Genomic DNA, 16,543 nt, shown 5'->3' with positions numbered 1-16,543 from the left:
CCTTGGCTCGCCGTCGCAGTCGTCTCGTCGCTCCCTTGTGCTGTCCCCCCCTTCGAGCACTGCCAGCACCTCAAACACGACGTTCCGCAGATCCTACCCTTTCGCCGGACGACACCTCACATCACCTCAGCTCTTGGCCCATGTGGTCTCAAAAGGCACCACTCTCAACCTTTGTCGCTTCGTTAGAGACCGCTGCACACCACACCAATCATAGCGACTGCGTCGCTTCGCCCTTTGACTGCATCATCTCCTGCTCGACTCTGCAGATACCTAACTGCCTCTGCCTTACGGATACGGCGTCAATCAACCTCACCCATCTGGTACCCCCGTTGATGTAGCGCAGGGCTACTCTACCACCGTGTAATCCTAATCCTCCGCCAGAAGGAGGCTGTGCTGCAACAACGAATACGGATTGCCGGGCCGCTTCTTTTTACTTTTTTTATTTCTCCAAAACCACCACCTCAACTCCCATACCAAACGCCCAGCTGCGGCGTCGCTTCCACTGTCGATTGTCGTTGCTGTCGTCGTCATACTGCTGCTGTCGTTCCGAATCTCATACTTGCGACCTGGCCGGCTTCCAAAAAGACACAACCTAAACTCCCCCCCCTTTTCGATCCCATCACTCATTCATGTGCCTGGAAATAGTACGACTTTGATTCGACCGCCCCGACTTCGCATGCTGGCCATTTCGAGACTTGCACATTGATCGTCGAGCAACACGCACTCCGTGTCCTCCCCCTGGCATGGCTGGACGTCCGACGGGAGGCCCTCCTGGAGGTCCTTCCAATAATGACCTGCTTCTAGATCTCGACAACGACCACCCCGTCTACAACGGTGGACAGCGGTCCGCCGTAACCGACGACGACCTGTTGCGCTACGACCAAGGCCGTCCCTCCGTCTCTTATGACGATTTCGTTGGCGGCGGCGGCGGCGGCGGCGGCGTTGGAAGAGGAGCAGGAGGCGCCAATCACACTCAGCAATCTTCAGCACCGAGGCCGCTACCTGGAGGTCCCGCGTCGCCCGGCGGCAATGTATCCTCCGGTCCCTACATGCAGAGACATTACAGCCAAACATCAGAACTGAACAATTACCAACGATACGCCGACGACTTCGACGATTACTCGGCCGAGGGCGAATCATATTACCAGCAGGGAGGTTCTGCGGGAAGCGCCAACAATCTGAGAGACTCGTCAGGAAGGGAAAATGCCCGGAACCGTAATAGCGTTCTCAGCATGGGCGGGGGCTTCTTTGGCCGCATGAAGAATAAAATGGGCATGGGCGAAGGGTATTCGGAGATGGACTTGCCCTTGACGGAGGCGGGCGGCAACGGACGCGCAGATCCGGGCGTTGGCGCGCATGCGAAACAGAGCAGGAAGATGGATATGGGCAACTTCAAATTTGGCTTCGGTCGAAGCAAGCCCGACCCCTCGACTCTAGGCCCGCGAATAATCCACCTGAACAACCCGCCGGCGAACGCAGCGAACAAGTACGTCGATAACCACGTTTCGACGGCCAAGTACAACGTTGCAACCTTCCTCCCGAAATTCCTCTTTGAGCAGTTTTCAAAGTTTGCCAACGTCTTTTTCTTATTCACGGCGGCGCTGCAACAAATCCCCAACCTCTCGCCTACCAACAGATACACGACGATTATCCCGCTCTTCATTGTGATGCTGGTCTCCGCAGGAAAGGAGCTGGTGGAGGACTACCGCAGAAAGCAGGCCGACCACCAGCTGAACACGTCCAAGGCCCGCGTCTTGCGCGGCACCACGTTCCAGGAGACGAAATGGATCAGCGTCTCCGTCGGAGACATCGTCCGCGTCGAATCCGAGGAGCCCTTCCCGGCCGACCTGGTGCTCCTCGCGAGTTCCGAGCCCGAAGGCCTGTGCTACATTGAAACAGCCAACCTCGATGGAGAGACCAATCTGAAGATCAAGCAGGCCTTGCCAGAGACCTGCACGATGGTCAGCTCCAGCGACATGAGCAGGCTCGGCGGCAGAATCAAGTCCGAACAGCCCAACAGCAGTCTCTACACGTACGAGGCCACATTGACGATGCAGGCAGGCGGGGGCGAGAAGGAACTGGCATTGAACCCCGAGCAGCTCCTGCTTCGTGGTGCTACCCTGCGCAACACTCCCTGGATCCACGGTGCGGTCGTCTTCACCGGACACGAGACAAAGCTCATGCGAAACGCCACTGCCACGCCCATCAAGCGCACAAAGGTCGAAAAGAAGCTGAACATCCTGGTCCTGGTCCTCGTCGGCATCCTCCTTGTCCTGAGCGTCATCTGTACGGTAGGTGATCTTGTTCAGCGCAAGGTTGAGGGTGACGCCATTTCTTACCTGCTACTCGACTCGACCGGCTCTGCCAACAACATCATCAGGACCTTCTTCAAAGACATGGTCACGTACTGGGTTCTCTTCTCGTCGCTTGTGCCCATCTCGCTCTTCGTCACCCTGGAAATGGTCAAGTACTGGCACGGCATTCTCATCAACGACGACCTCGACATCTACTATGACCGGACGGACACCCCGGCCAATTGCAGAACGTCCAGTTTGGTGGAGGAGCTCGGTATGGTCGAATATGTCTTTTCCGACAAGACTGGCACCTTGACCTGCAACATGATGGAGTTCAAGCAGGCCTCGATCGGCGGCATCCAGTATGCCGAGGACGTGCCGGAGGACCTCAGGGCCACCATTCAGGACGGCGTCGAGGTTGGAATTCACGACTACAAGCGGCTGGCCGAGAACCTCAAGAGCCATGAGACGGCTCCCGTAATCGACCACTTCCTGGCTCTGCTGGCTACCTGCCACACCGTCATTCCCGAGAGAAGCGATGAGAAGGGCGGCAAGATCAAGTACCAAGCCGCCTCGCCCGACGAAGGTGCCCTTGTCGAGGGCGCCGCTCAGCTCGGCTACGTCTTCACCGATCGCAAGCCGAGGTCCGTGTTCATCGAGGCAGGAGGACGTGAGCTCGAGTACGAGCTCCTGGCCGTTTGCGAATTCAACTCCACCAGGAAGCGCATGTCGACCATCTACCGATGCCCCGATGGGAAAGTCCGCGTCTACTGCAAGGGCGCCGATACCGTCATCCTTGAGCGCCTGAACGACCAGAACCCGCACGTCGAAGCCACCCTGCGCCACCTGGAAGAGTACGCCTCCGAGGGGCTCCGCACGCTCTGCCTCGCGATGCGAGAAGTTCCCGAACAAGAGTTCCAGGAGTGGTTCCAGATCTTCGAAAAGGCCAGCACCACCGTTGGCGGCACCCGTGGAGAGGAGCTGGACAAGGCCGCCGAGATCATTGAGCGCGACTTCTACCTTCTCGGAGCGACCGCCATCGAGGACCGTCTTCAGGACGGTGTCCCAGAGACCATTCATACTCTCCAGCAGGCAAGCATCAAGGTGTGGGTGTTGACGGGCGATCGCCAAGAGACCGCCATCAACATCGGCATGAGCTGCAAGCTGCTGAGCGAAGATATGATGCTTCTGATTGTCAACGAGGAGAGCGCGGAAGCGACGCGCGACAACATCCAGAAGAAACTCGACGCCATACGGACCCAAGGCGACGGCACGATCGAAACGGAAACCCTGGCTCTCATCATCGATGGCAAGTCCCTGACCTACGCCCTGGAGAAGGACCTCGAAAAGCAGTTCCTCGACCTGGCCATCATGTGCAAAGCCGTCATCTGCTGCCGTGTCTCCCCCCTGCAGAAGGCTCTCGTCGTCAAGCTGGTCAAGAAGTACCAGAAGGAGTCCATCCTGCTCGCCATCGGCGACGGCGCGAACGACGTCTCCATGATCCAGGCCGCCCACATCGGTGTCGGCATCAGCGGCATGGAGGGTCTTCAGGCCGCCCGAAGCGCCGACGTCTCCATCGGCCAGTTCCGGTATCTCAGGAAGCTGCTGTTGGTGCACGGCGCTTGGAGCTACCAGCGCGTTGCCAAGACCATTCTCTTCTCCTTCTACAAGAACATCACGTTGTACATGACGCAGTTCTGGGTAAGTCTGCCAGAGTCTTGCCACGCAGTTCGTGTTACTAACCCGACCAGTACACCTTCCAAAACGTCTTCTCTGGTGCGGTCATTTACGAGTCATGGACGCTGTCCTTCTACAACGTCTTCTACACCGTTTTGCCTCCCCTCGCCCTGGGCATTCTCGACCAGTTCATCTCGGCAAGGCTTCTCGACCGCTACCCGCAGCTGTACACCATGGGCCAGCAGAACCAGTTCTTCAAGATCAAGATTTTCGCCGAGTGGGTTGCCAACGCCGTCTACCACTCCATCATCCTCTACGTCTTCGGCGAGCTCATCTGGTACGGCGACCTGATCCAGGGCGACGGGCAAATCGCTGGCCACTGGGTCTGGGGCACGGCGCTCTACGCTGCTGTCCTTCTCACCGTCCTTGGCAAGGCGGCCCTGATCACGAACAACTGGACCAAGTATCACGTCATCGCCATTCCCGGCAGTATGCTGTTCTGGTGGGGCTTCATCGCCCTTTACGGTACCGTCGCGCCCATGATTCCCTTCTCGGCCGAGTACCACGGTGTTATTCCCAAGTTGTACAGCAGCCCCGTTTTCTGGTTGCAGACCATCTCACTGGCGATCATGTGTCTTCTGCGAGACATTGCATGGAAGTTCGCCAAGCGCATGTACATGCCGCAGACGTACCACCACATTCAAGAGATCCAGAAGTATAACATTCAAGATTACAGACCAAGGTATGCAGACGCCCGCCCTGTCACCTTCCTCGCAGTAACCCGCTAACGCATTCCAGAATGGAGCAATTCCAAAAGGCGATTCGCAAGGTGCGTCAAGTTCAGCGCATGCGCAAGCAGCGCGGCTACGCATTCTCCCAGGCAGACGAGAGCCAGACGAGGGTACTTCAAGCATACGACACTACCCAACACCGTGGGCGGTACGGCGAGATGGCCAGCTCGAGACCTCTAAGCAGATAGCTGTGCCGCTCTCCTTTACTCTTTCTTTTATACCACTGCTGCTGTCACCTACCGCCGCGTGCCAGGGCATGGCAAAAGGGAACGCGAAGCCTATGATGATTACGACTCGAAAGGAGGAGGGCCGGCTGCGTTGATTTTGGTTCTTGGGAAGGGCTTATCCCCCAAACGCAATGGTAATGCCAACGGTAGCGACGACAGCACGATGTAAAGTTTTTGTCTTTTTTTTTTCTATCTTTACTATTATTATATGCATGGTCGGGAACCTTCCCCGCCATCCGGGGAGGGGATATTTCCCAATGAACTGGCGTTTACAGAGCCCCGAGAATGGCTTATTTATTGTACAAGTCTATGTTGGCTTTCTTCTCTACCTTTTCAATTCTTTCGTGTGGTTTATTCCCCCCCCCCTCTCCCTCCTCCCCCGACGGTTTACCTCCCCTGCGCGATACGCTCTGAAAGCACATTGGACGATCAGCCTGTAGGGAGTAGCGTTGTTTGGGTATGCGTTGAGAGGCGCAGAGAGAGGGAGAGAGAGAGGAAACGACGGCAACGGACAGGAGGACTGGTCACAATTGTGGCATGTCCGAGGACAGGGGCATGCAGACAACAACCTAGTGTGAACGCAGGTGGAATGAAGAAAAAGGACGTTTGTGTTTGAACCCCAACCCCCCTCCCTTTTCCCAAATACCTCTCTGCTTTTTTTTTCTTGTCTACCTAGGGCGGCGGCAGTGGGGCGGCGGGCGTTCTTTTTGGCTGCATGTACCACAGATGACGAATTGACTTGGCAGCATCTCCCGCGCCTCTTTCTCGATCATTGCCTCGGTGTTGATGTGTAAGTGGGCGCGCGCATGCATACGACGAAGCCCGCACATTTCGGAAGAACAAGCCGACAGCTCGGACCAAACTCACGTGGCGCTTACTTGCCGAGCAGTACGACAAAACAAGAGGAATAAATCTGTCATATTGATAACTAAAAACTCACACTTTGATCGCTCGTCTTTTGTGACCGACCTGGGAGGAGGAAGAGAGGGGAGTGCGGGCGTTGGCATGAACTATGAACACGAAGAGAAACAACATCCGCCGCCTACGCAAAGCACTCCTAGTCCATCGCGAAGCGGTCGGTGAATCTGAACGTAGCCAGGCCATCCTTGAAACCGGCTACCACCACGTTGATGTCTGGGGACGCAAAGACGCCTGCGCCGGGCCTGACCCCGAGCACGGCCGTATCGGGCAGGGGCTTGCCGATACTGCCGACGGGCTTGCCCCATCTATACGAGTCGATGACCATCTGCGCCGGGCGGCCTGCCGGGTACAGCGCAGATGGCTTGATAGTTCCGTCAAACAGGCCCTGCGCGCCATTGGTGACGATGATGCCGTCAAACGCGGTGGCGTCTGCCTGGGAGTATGTCATGTCGACGCCGTTGCCCAACCTCTCGCCGACGATGGTCACTATGACGCCGCTGGGGGCGAAGGCGTCCTTCAACTGCTTGCCCTGAACCACGGAGCCGTCGGCCGCCAGACTCGCTAGCACACCGACCTTCAGAGTGGCGATGGTGGGCAGCTTCTCGCCGAAGATGGTGATGCCTTGGGTGGTGTTGTTGTTGTAGAACTGCGGGTCGGGCGCCGGCTTTACGATACCCAGGGCGTCAGCAACGCGGCCTGCAACCTCGTTGGAGATCTTGTTGAGCTGAACGACGACGTTGTTCTTGACGTCGGGCGACTCGATGTGGCTGGTCTCGAAGCGGATGGCATTGACGAGGAACTGCTGCTCGATGGGCGTCAGGGAGTTGTAGAAGAGACGCGGCTGGGACCAGTGGTCCGCGAAAGTGCCGGAGATGTCGCGGACCAGGGTGCCGCCGACGGCGCGCCCTGGCGTCGTGAAGAAACCGTTGCCTTCGGCCTGGCTCGCCTGTTTAGGTACGTTCTTGTTCAGGGCGTTTGGAAAGTCTGTCCCGGTTAGCGAGGCCCGATGGGAGCTTGGAATGACCACGAACAGGAGTTTCGGTTGCGATGGATGAAGTTCTGGGCGGCGCCGTCTCGGTTGTTGTTGTGGATGGGTGTGACCGGGCGGTTGATCGGCAGCTGCTCAAAGTTGGGCCCGCCGTGACGGTTGAGCTGAGTGTCTAGGTACGAGAAAATGCGGCCCTGCAGCAGGGGGTCCTCGGTGAAATCGATGCCCCTGACGATGTGTCCGGGTTGGAACTGCCACGGGTCAGCTGCGGTTGCGTCCGAGGCTCGGGGGAGGAGGGTGACGTACCATGATCTGCTCAGTCTCGGCAAAGTAGTTGACAGGGTTGGCATCCAGCTTCATCTTACCAAGCTTCTGGAGGGGCGCGAGCTCCACGGGCACAATCTTGGTGGGGTCCAAGAGGTCGAAACCGAACTTGAGAACGTCCGACTCGTCGATAACCTGAACTGCGAGCTCCCACTCGGGGCCATTACCCGATGCAATGGCGTCAAAGAGATCCTGGCGGTGGTAGTCGGCGTTCTTTCCAGAAACGATTTGAGCCTCCTCCCAGACCAAGCTGGCCTTGCCCTGCAGCGTCTTCCAGTGCCACTTGATGAGCTTGGATTTGCCGTCGTTCGTTACCATGCGGAAGGTGTGCACGCCGAAGCCGTCCTGACAGCATTAGCCAATGTGGGGTGAAGTGAGCGAGGAGTGAACCCACCATGTGTCGATAGCTCCTCGGGATGCCGTAGCCGGCCATCGCCCAGAACAAGGTGTGAAGGGAGCTGGTCTGAGAGCTGAAGAAGTCCCACGCAGAGTCGTGGGCCGTGGCGGCCTGGGGGATCTCATTGTCGCCGCGCGGTTTCCTATGAGAGTCATGTTGTGAGCTAACGTCTAGGCTGGGCGAGGTGGGCCGTATAAGCTCCTACACTGCGTGGACCAAGTCTGGGAACTGGATAGCGTCCTGGATGAAAAAGACGGGAATGTTGTTTCCCACAATGTCAAAGTTTCCCTGGTCGGTGAAGCTGTCGTCAACATCAGTCCATGCTACAGCACCTCACGCAAGCAAATACCCACAATCTAGTGGCGAAGCCATGCACATCTCTCGCCGTATCGGAGCTTCCTCTGGAACCAGCAACGGTAGAAAACCGCACAAAGGTGGATGTGTTCTTGCCCGCGGCACTCAGAAAATAAGCGGCAGTGAGGTTGCTGAAGTCGCCGTAGCTCGTAAAGGTGCCGTAAGCACCGGCACCTCGGGCATGGACGGCTCGCTCAGGCACCTAGGGGTAAAGAGGGTCAATCAGGATGGATGGTCAAGGGAGCGAGGGTATCCCGCGACGTACTCTCTCGTGGTCGAAGTGGGTAATCTTCTGGCGGAAGATGAAGTCCTCGAGCAGAGTCGAACCTCGGACGCCGGCCTTCAAGCTCACCTGGTCCCCTATGGGACCGCCGACGTCGGATGTGAGGAACGGGTCGCCCGAAAGGTCGTCGATTTCGTTGGCCGCGACATGCGAGCGGGAGCCGCCACCTTCGGCTCGGGCTTTGATGTTGGAGGGATCTGCAAAGGGACAACCCGCAGAAGAAAGAGTTGCCAGGCTGAGACCGGCCAGCAAGAGGGTCGTATGCATATTGGAACAAGCTATGACAGCAACGCCGTGTTGACTACTTGGAATGTACCACTTGCCGGGCGTTATGGGACTAGGTAGACCGAACAAGCTTTATCCTTCTGCTTTGGATAGGTAGGGAATGAGGATGACCGAGGGCCGTTGGGAATGGGAAGACCCAAGAGACGGGAGGCTACTTATGTACATCAGAGGTTTGCGTGGCTGGCGGAGCTCCAGCCGAGCTACATACAGATCTAAAAGGGACGACGGTCCCTGCAGAGACCTGGATCAGAAAGAAAAAGCTACGCGCATCTGTGCACAAGCTCAAGGATAACTACTACTGGACGGCGACCAGGGGCGAGAGAACTTCATCCAGCCGAAGCACAATAGTACTTTCTGCCCAGAACAGAAACGTATCCACATACCAGAGACGAACACTGCGCATCGCATCGCCTTCTGCTCGCAAACGCGTTGCATTGGCCAATAGATAGGTATACCTACTTGGCAAGGAGGTTGCGCGCTCCCCCCCCTCCCCTCTTCCGCAAGGATATAGTGGGTGAGGGTTGGAGCAGGAGTACCGCTAGAAACAGCAGAGAAGAGGGTGTGTGTACAAACGTTGTCGGATTACACAATTCGTCGTTTGATTCATCCAGGAGGCGTCCGCGACTCCCGGGAGTCCAATGCCGTACGCTGGGGCGCTCGACTTGGCGGCATTATGTGCCTGAAGGTTGAGGACGGTATGTATACCTACTTCTACGACGGGGTGTCAGCCAGCAACCCAAAGTTACTAAGATCTCATTTTCCGCATGAGCATAAGTCTAGCTTTGATCAAATAGGATGAAACAATCTACAATGTCCAAGCAACCACATGACAAAGCAAGGTAGGTAGAGTGTGGATAGCTACCTCAGTAGTGTAGGTATTAGCTAGAGGTTGGGATATCGAATAACATCCTTCAACTCAGCCCACCCATTTTTTTTTTAGTTTTCTTCTTCTTCTACCGTCGTTCACGATGTGAAACGATCTAAATAGCAACCATGGGCTGGAGGAGCTTAAAAAGTGCCAGAGTTCGGTCTGTGATGGGGTGGGTATCACAGCAATTGGACGGGCCTAGCTGAACCAGTCAGTGAGCAATATGCATATGCAGAGCGTAAAGTAGATATGGCTGCGTAGATCGCAGCTAGCAACATCTACTGCTGTCTAAGGAAGCAGCTGATGTCACCTACCCAAGCTTATGAGACGTCTGTGTGTCCCAAGAAGAGCCTGGCGCTTCCTTCAAGGGCATCTTCTCGTTTCTTTTTTCTTTCCCTGTCATTTCTTTCCTTCTTTCCTTTTTCTTTCTCTTTGTTTTTTTCTTTCTTCCTTTTGACCCAGCAACCCCAATGCGAGGCAAACGCAGACCATGCAAGCAATCGCGCTGTCTCGTGGGATTTGTGCGACAGGCGGGGGGGGGGGGGGGGGGGGGGGGGGATAACCGACCACCCACCGACGGCGTATCCCCTCGCAACATTGAATCATACATGAGCTCACTGCCCATACCTGGGTTCGTATTCAAACCCCTGACCCGCAGTATGAAAATTGGGAGGGTGTACATGTATGTTATGCTAACAACTTGGAGTAGAGCGTAATCTAGTCACAATAATATTTTAGCACTAGTTATGTGCCCACTTATATCTGAGTACATTACTAAAACACTCACAGACCAAATAAGACTCTTCGAGTGCTAGACAGCTCACTAATGTGGGGGGGGTGAAAGCGGGGGCCGGCAGAGAGAGAAAGAGGGACAGGGAAGAGGGAGAGAGGCTGGGCATCCAGCATATCACGGTTACATGCGTTCGGCAGCATCAAACCTTGAGCAGCAAGCCTTGGCGATTTTACCGGCGTTGCTTTCCCATACTCCCTCTCACGTCCATGACAAAAAAAGGCGTGGCTATCGAACTGAGTTGGGATTGAGAGACCCCGTTCTGGGTCAAGACCGGGCGATCTGTGCTCAGATGGCACGTCCCCCTCTCCGAAGAGCCCTCCTCGAAACATTTCGGATGTAGACCCAATCTCCGGTGCTTGGGTTGAGAGAGGAAAAGAGCGCGAATGTGCCTGAGTGAGAGGTTGAGGTTGATGAGGGTTCGATAATGCCAAGTCATCGCGTCATCGTGGGGCTGTTCGTGCGGGGCCGCGCCATCGGTGATCAACCAGGAGGAAGGGAAGAAACGGGCCCTGTACTTGGTACACCACGGTAATACAAATCATATCAGTTGAAGCGAAGGTCCGTGGTCGGGGGGTTCGGGTGTGACAAAGGGATGGTTACAACGCAGCCTTGCACCCAACCAATTACCGCTCCTTGACGAGTGTCCCGGGGTCGGGGTTCGTCTAGGCTAGATGGACGGGAGGCAGGGTCAAGGTACCGTATCGGAATGATACCCTGGATGGGATGAGGACATTGCCGGATGGTTCTTTTCGTTTCTTATCAACAGGCAGGAGGCAAACGACCAGGAACCGCCTTCTCGTTCTGACACAAAGGGACGGATCGGCGCTTCTCCGGGCGGCGGCGGCGGGAGGAGAGGCGGGATCATCAGACATGGACGTTGAAGCCACTCATTCTGTGCACCAACAGGCGCAAACAATGTGACTTGGCTTGCACGCCGTGGTTGTTTTGGTACACACAAGGAAAGTAACGCACACGATAACCCTGTTGCTATTAGCCTCTCCCCCCCCAGGGCGAATCCCGGCTCGACCTGTTGTAGACAGCCTAGTGTGCTCCAGTAGTCCAGATAACGTTGGAAGCCACAAACCGCCTTAACGCCTTGGAGATTGGGACGAAAGTTAACGAATCCGAGAAAAGTTGCGAGGGGGGCGGCTACTGCAGCCTAGCGGTTCGCTGAGGGGCTGGAAGTGTAATGTGGTCTACGGATACGGATAGTTCGCATAAATAAACTATCATGGTACCTACTGTGTACGTACAACCGTCTTGGAGATATCGTCGAAGTTCGAGTGGTTGACCAGCGCTTCCTTGCTTGCATTTACTAGGGATGACAGGCGGCCGCCCGATCATGTACGACCTGCCAATCACGGATGCCGGAACAGCAAACGACATGACTTGTGCGCTGGCAGCAATCGCAATCGCAATTGCAAACATGTATGTCATCGCACCGTAATTGAATGTAACTCTGGATATACCCCCTCCTCTGTTCTTATTTATAGACGTGTGATGCCGCCCTTCACAGCGCTTTGGCGAGCCAAGGTTCGCCTAGCCCGACCTCCTCGATCTAGCCGGCAACTCGGGCGACAAAAAAGGGGGACATCTTATTCCACAACCACCACCAAAAAGTATTCTGTTTTCTGCCACCCGAGTGCCGGCTTCCACACCCCAAACATTGCAGAATGGCGGGGAAACAGGTCACTAGCTCCCGCGGGATTGCTTCTTCCACCTTGAACCGAGACCGCTTGCCGCCGCCCGGTGTGTCAAGAGGTGCCGATTTCGCAAAAAAAAAAAAAAAAAAAAAAAAGAAAGAAAGAAAAAAAGCAAGCCTCACGGGGATTTGCCAAGCCAAGCCAATAAGGAGGGGGGAACTGTTTACCGCTCTGCCCGGGCACCTTTCGTCAAATGTAAGCGATGAGGAAATGCTGACGTCGGGAGAGGCCCCGGTTCGCCTTGCCTTGCCAGTGGGCCTCTGCTCCGAATATGTGCCGAGTCGCGGCCGATTTGTGGGTCCTATACAGAAACGAGACCTTCCGGGACAGCCTGTCGGGGTCGAAGCCATCGAGGTGCATGGCTGGGCTGCACGTGCGGGTGGTATCCAGATTGAGCCGAGCCCGGCAGATACCATTGGAATCCGTCGTCGGTATCTTGAGTGGAAGGTATGAACGGATTCAACGGGTGTGATAGCGTCACACCAAGCTCGTCAGTAGAGTCGGGCAACATTCGATCCATCACAGTGAGCTATGGCTAGCCTGCCGCAACAGACATCATGCCATCGCATCACATGCATCTTGGAAGTCCAGAATTTACTTCTGTGATCAGGCTCCGATGGTTCGTGAGATGTTTCGTCGTCGAACTGTCTTAAGATGGCATCGAGATTATTTTAACGCGAGACCAGTTGTGTGGCTTGGCGCGCTTGTTACCCATCCGCACGAAAGCCATTTTGTCTATAACAAGTAGGCTCGAGCCAACCCCCCCCCCCCCCCCCCCCCCCCCCCCCTTGTTCAGGCGCGAACTGTATCGTCCAAATAAACACTGGCAGGAATCACATTCGTGCTTCTCGACCGTCGGTACGAGTTGGCTGCGGCTTAACAGATAAGGGTGCGTCTCGAGAGCCGCTTCGTGACGAGATGGGGCCATTTGTAGACCACGACGCTCCGCTTCGACGGCGATAGCAACGCCACTGATGATAGCGTTGAGGCGACGAACTTAATTAGACAAACCTAGGACTCAACATGCTCGCCTACCCACTATGTTGGTGAAGTCTCTACATCAGCCTGCCGAAGCGCTGAGAAGAGACTTCAGCCTGGTCGGCCTGCGCAGGGCGGTTGGCACCTTTTCGGAGAATGTTGGTTGGCTCATGATGGCTGGCACACTTCACAGTCACACGGTATCCGAACAGTACAGAAACAGAGTTGATACATGAGAGACTGGATCGTATTGGCGGGGTCTTGCTTAAGTTCATTCATTGCTTTTGGTGTAAATGAGATCCTAGCTCAATGGCATCCCACTGGTATCGGCCACGGCTACCCCAATTAGCCCCCTCAAACTCCAAATGCCCCATGACCCTTTTTTTCTCCATGTTAAAAAAAAGACTTTTGTTTTTTTTGGTTCCGACTTCCTCGCTTAGTAGAAGAAACCGATGACCTTGCCGGCCACGTGCTTGCGGCGAGCCTCCTCGTGGTCCATGATACCGGCGGAGGTGGTGAGAACGACGTAGCCGAACTGACGGGCAGGGAGCAGCTTGACAACCCACTTCTCGAGGTCGGCGAGGCGGACGTTGTAGCGGGGAGAGATAACACCGCACTTGTTCAGGCGGCCGTTGAGCTGGACGACGATCTTGCCAGAGCGGTGGTCATCAATGTACTCGTACTCGCCGATGTAACCTGAATAAAACTTATCAGCATGCTGTTGCGGCGGTTTAAAGCTTAGACATCACAATTATAATCCGAAAAAGTTGTAAGACCTCCGCAGTTTGATCTATCGGCAATTTATAGGGGCTGAGTCGTGGGGAAGAGAGAGACGTTCGCCCTAGTTATCATGCCGAATGTACATTTCCCCCAAGTGCCCAATAAGGAAGAGAGAGAAAAAAAGTAAAGGGGTGTGGCAGATGCCTCTACATACCGTGACGCTGCATGACGCTAAGGAACTTGATGATGACCTTGGAGCTAGGGCGGATGAGGACCTGGCGCTTGCCGGCCTTCTCGGCGTTGTTCATGCTCTTGAGGGCATCGTGGAGGACGGAAGTGCGGACCATCTTGACGGTTGGTGAATACGGAGATTCTCAAGTCTCGGGAAATGAGGTATCTGCCAGAGAAAAACGGTGCATGTTAGCCTTCCGAGGCCTAGTGAGCGTGGAGAGTGCCCTCCCAGGCGAGCATCGACCAAGAGGAGGGTTCTGCCAGCTCGTTGCTGAAGAGGAGAGCGTATCAGAGATCATCGTCGACGGCGGCGTAGAGCAGAGCGGTCGCCCGGTCGGCAACATCGAGATCGGAACAAAATAGTCGCATTCTCGGCATTTCGCACACGACTCGTCTGATTGCTCTCCTCCGGCATCAAGGAAAAGGCAAGAGTTCCTGCTTGGATCAAGCTACCATGATGGTGCACATGTTTTTTTTCTTTCTTTCCCACTTACCTCGTGGAATGAACGGTGACGATGAAGGGTGGATTGGCAAGCTTGTCAGTCAGGGAGTGAAAGTGGAAGAACGAGGGCGGGCAATTGTTTTTTTCTATGCCGTCCGTCTATGCGGAAAAATGTGGCCGAAAATCAAATTCGGCCTTGTGGGTGGTCCGTGCGCGTGCCGAAATTTGCCCTGTCGACCCCACCCTCCAGCCAATGATCTCTGGCACACAAACGAACGGAACCTTGGTCTTTCGCCTTACCGCGACAAAAAAGTTCACTTTATTCTACACTACACATATAACTACAAAACACCACTCTTCGAGGATCGAACCGACAGGAACTTGACCGCAAAACTTTCAAGATGGTGAGTTTGCGCCGCGCACCCTTGCGACATCCCCAGCCGAGCCGGATTTCCATGTTGCCCGCCTAAATACCCCCAATCCATTTTGGACATGGCGGGCGGCGCGAAATTTTGCGAGAGCGCGCAATAGGTCCAATTGGACCTTTCCCCCCTCCTCTGTGAAGAGGACGGGCACACGACGCTTTGGGTCTTCGAGAACCAGCCTCGCTAACTGCGCGCTTCCCACAGTCGGACGTAGAAGAGAACAACGCCCCCGAGGTGGCCGAGGAGGTTGAGGTTTCCGCCGATGCTGGCTCCAAGGGCCAGATGTCCGTTCTTGACGCCCTCAAGGGTGTCCTGAAGCTCGCTCTCATGCACGACGGTCTCGCCCGCGGTCTCCGCGAAGCCTCCAAGGCTCTCGACCGCCGCCAGGCCCACATGTGCGTCCTCAACGAGGCGTGCGAGGAGGAGGCCTACAAGAAGCTCGTCATCGCCCTCTGCTCCGAGCACAAGATTCCCCTGATCAAGGTGCCCGACGGCAAGCAGCTCGGCGAGTGGGCTGGTCTCTGTGAGTACTAACCAGGGTGTATTGCTGAGAGGCCGGCGGACTATGGCTAACCACAGACAGGCGTTCTCGACCGTGAGGGCAACGCCCGCAAGGTCGTCAACTGCTCTTGCGTCGTCGTCAAGGACTGGGGTGAAGAGTCCCAGGAGCGTTCCATCCTCCTCAACTACTTCCAGACCGAGCAGTAAATTCGGGAATGCTTCATGATTTGAATTTGGGCGTCACTTGAGGGGAGAAGGAAATAGAGGGTTGGCGGGGAATCTACTTGGAACCGCTGCTTACGAACGAATTTTCGGTTGTACTCTAACTTCTTCAGTTGGCATCTGGAAACAAAAAAATGGAGGACTCCCTCTGGAAGTCGGGTTATCTTACATGATGGCAAATAAAAGGAGAAACGGCATTGGGCACTCTTGAACCATCTTCAACCATTGGAACGCGAATATGTGACTTGATGATGCTATGGACGAGACCAGAATCGTCATCGCTCATTTCCTTCCCTCGACCTAGGCTCGGGTTAGTGTGCGTTGTGGGGTCCCGTGGCTGTTGTCGCCGATGCTCACCATGATGATGTGGTAACCGAACTCAGTCTTGGCCTCGCCGTAAACCGGACTCGCAGTCGTGCTCGTGCTCAGGGCAAAGGCAACGTCCTCAAACTTGGGATCCAGACTGCCCTTCGTCTTCCAGCCAAGGGAGCCGCCTGTGCGACCATCAGCATGCCGTGCCGTGCTGTGCCCTCATCCTCCAACGAGTTAGTTCCCTGTTGATGCTCACCTTGCCTCGCCTTGTCCTCGGAGAACTCTCTCGCAACTTCATCGAATTTGGTTCCGTCTCTCAGCTTGGCCAGGGCCTCCTCCTTCTTTGCATGCTTCTCGCACTGGGAAACGCTTGTCAGACTGCTTTCTCGTTAAGTCTTCAGTAAAGGGACTATCCTCACCAGGATGTGCCGGACGTTGATGGACTGAGCGCCCTTGGCCGCCTTACCGCCCTTGTCGTCGCCCTCGCCCTTGCCTCCCTTCTTGCCACCGGCGGACTTACCGGCGTCCTTCTTGTCTGCAGGCTTCTTGTCGTTCTTGCCCATCTTGGCTGCGCGGACCTCGGGGATGATGCGATGAAAAATGAGCTCGTAGGTGATGGTGGGGGGTTTGCTCCTGCGCAAACACTCTCCTAGCACCCCACCAACGGGGACGGACCCTGCCAGCGGCGGAGGGGCGCGACCAATGAAGTGCGGGGGACCTGACCTCAGCACCTTGGCCACCGCTGTCATCTAAACGTCTTGCACGCAACACGGATTTATCAACAAAAAGGAGTTCGTGAAGCTGTAT

At 55.6% G+C, this 16,543-nt stretch overlaps 5 protein-coding genes across 5 annotated transcripts; 2 read left to right on the top strand and 3 right to left on the bottom strand.

The window, feature by feature from the left end:
• Positions 1–743: 743 nt before the first annotated feature.
• On the top strand, positions 744–4,950 carry GLRG_02235 (phospholipid-translocating P-type ATPase; the record flags this gene model as incomplete). The annotated part of the gene is made up of 3 exons (XM_008092893.1): positions 744–3,995; positions 4,046–4,713; positions 4,770–4,950. 3 exons carry the CDS (start codon positions 744–746, stop codon positions 4,948–4,950), a joined length of 4,101 nt encoding a protein of 1,366 aa, XP_008091084.1.
• A 1,096-nt stretch (positions 4,951–6,046) lies between these two features.
• Positions 6,047–8,523, bottom strand: GLRG_02234 (catalase; the record flags this gene model as incomplete). Its single annotated transcript, XM_008092892.1, has 7 exons — positions 6,047–6,894; positions 6,942–7,149; positions 7,205–7,567; positions 7,617–7,761; positions 7,825–7,920; positions 7,973–8,175; positions 8,239–8,523. The coding sequence occupies 7 exons, from the start codon at positions 8,521–8,523 to the stop codon at positions 6,047–6,049; spliced, it is 2,148 nt and encodes a 715-aa protein (XP_008091083.1).
• A 4,796-nt stretch (positions 8,524–13,319) lies between these two features.
• GLRG_02233 (ribosomal protein S8) lies at positions 13,320–13,950 on the bottom strand (the record flags this gene model as incomplete). Its single annotated transcript, XM_008092891.1, has 2 exons — positions 13,320–13,579; positions 13,818–13,950. The coding sequence occupies 2 exons, from the start codon at positions 13,948–13,950 to the stop codon at positions 13,320–13,322; spliced, it is 393 nt and encodes a 130-aa protein (XP_008091082.1).
• A 497-nt stretch (positions 13,951–14,447) lies between these two features.
• On the top strand, positions 14,448–15,409 carry GLRG_02232 (ribosomal protein L7Ae/L30e/S12e/Gadd45 family protein; the record flags this gene model as incomplete). The annotated part of the gene is made up of 3 exons (XM_008092890.1): positions 14,448–14,474; positions 14,906–15,224; positions 15,285–15,409. The coding sequence occupies 3 exons, from the start codon at positions 14,448–14,450 to the stop codon at positions 15,407–15,409; spliced, it is 471 nt and encodes a 156-aa protein (XP_008091081.1).
• Positions 15,410–15,724: 315 nt separating this feature from the next.
• Positions 15,725–16,299, bottom strand: GLRG_02231 (ppic-type ppiase domain-containing protein; the record flags this gene model as incomplete). Its single annotated transcript, XM_008092889.1, has 3 exons — positions 15,725–15,918; positions 15,993–16,095; positions 16,156–16,299. 3 exons carry the CDS (start codon positions 16,297–16,299, stop codon positions 15,725–15,727), a joined length of 441 nt encoding a protein of 146 aa, XP_008091080.1.
• Positions 16,300–16,543: the final 244 nt, after the last annotated feature.

The sequence above is a fragment of the Colletotrichum graminicola genome, assembly GCF_000149035.1.
Source record: "Colletotrichum graminicola M1.001 genomic scaffold supercont1.6, whole genome shotgun sequence".
NCBI classification, from domain to species: domain Eukaryota; kingdom Fungi; phylum Ascomycota; class Sordariomycetes; order Glomerellales; family Glomerellaceae; genus Colletotrichum; species Colletotrichum graminicola.
The sequence above is the reverse complement of the archived record's forward strand: the minus strand, read 5'-3'. Positions and strand labels throughout refer to the sequence as shown.